This window comes from Plasmodium fragile (genome assembly GCF_000956335.1).
Source record: "Plasmodium fragile strain nilgiri unplaced genomic scaffold supercont1.7, whole genome shotgun sequence".
In the NCBI taxonomy this organism is placed as follows: Eukaryota; Apicomplexa; class Aconoidasida; order Haemosporida; family Plasmodiidae; genus Plasmodium; species Plasmodium fragile.
The window spans coordinates 543,702-544,562 of record NW_012192587.1 but is presented as its reverse complement, the minus strand read 5'-3'; the positions used below and the strand labels follow the sequence as shown (position 1 = coordinate 544,562).

The following is an 861-nucleotide window of genomic DNA, read 5'->3' as shown; positions in this document are numbered from 1 at the left end:
TCCATGTATACACAAAAGAGCTGTGGAGGCTTATTCAGTTTACTAACCTATCAATTCATCTATCTATTATTCCATTTCTAACGTCACTTTTGTAGTTCGCTCTTTCTTCCATATATCCGGATAATCACATAAATAAACATGACTTGAATAGTAAACCTGAAGCTCAGAGGGCGCAATATGCGCCATCCCAAAGGAACCGGCGCTCCCCCACAGAACTTGATCAAAAATACGCAGCTCTAAAGTATGCCAGGCAGAAGTACGCCAACACAAATAATACTATTAAAAAATGGGCTGATCAAAAGAACACAGGCCAAGAATGTGCTAGCGCACAAATTTCTGCGGAAAGTGTGCATATCAAGAGAGTTCCATCAAATACGTTGGACAACTGTATGGAACCGCAAAATACATGTTCATACAAGGAAACGAAAAATATAAAAAAAGAAGATGCTAGAACAAATGTCGTGCAGAAGAGGAAGAAACAACCATCAGCATCATGCCGTGTAGACGAATCAAACGGGAGACAAGCGTCGTCCACCTTGCATGACTCAGAGAAAGCATTATTGATCAAACCGCAGAGGCCAGTAGAGACAACGTTAAAAAGTGCAGAAGAAACTTTGCTAGATCATAAATTAATAACAGAATCCAAATTATTACATAACGTAAAGAAAGTTTCCTTAGATAAGGAACAAATGAGAAAGGAAAATGCCATAAATGTGCTAAGGAAAAACTTGGTAAGCAATCCACCCATAAGGAAATTCATGTTAAAGGAATTAGAAGACACTCTTCTAGGAAATGCACTGAACACAGGATGTATCCTGGATGTATTAAATAAAAATAAATGTCATAATAATATTGCATTGG

The 861-nt window shown here is 37.7% G+C and overlaps 1 protein-coding gene across 1 annotated transcript in view; it reads left to right on the top strand.

Moving 5' to 3' along the window:
* Window positions 1-95: 95 nt before the first annotated feature.
* AK88_00939 (uncharacterized protein) overlaps window positions 96-861 on the top strand; it is a gene marked incomplete at both ends in the record, with an annotated part of 7,368 nt that continues 6,602 nt past the window's right edge. Inside the window, one exon of the mRNA XM_012478583.1 lies at window positions 96-840. Within this exon, the coding sequence (XP_012334006.1) occupies window positions 96-840 (745 nt within the window). The remainder of the gene's footprint in view (window positions 841-861) is intronic.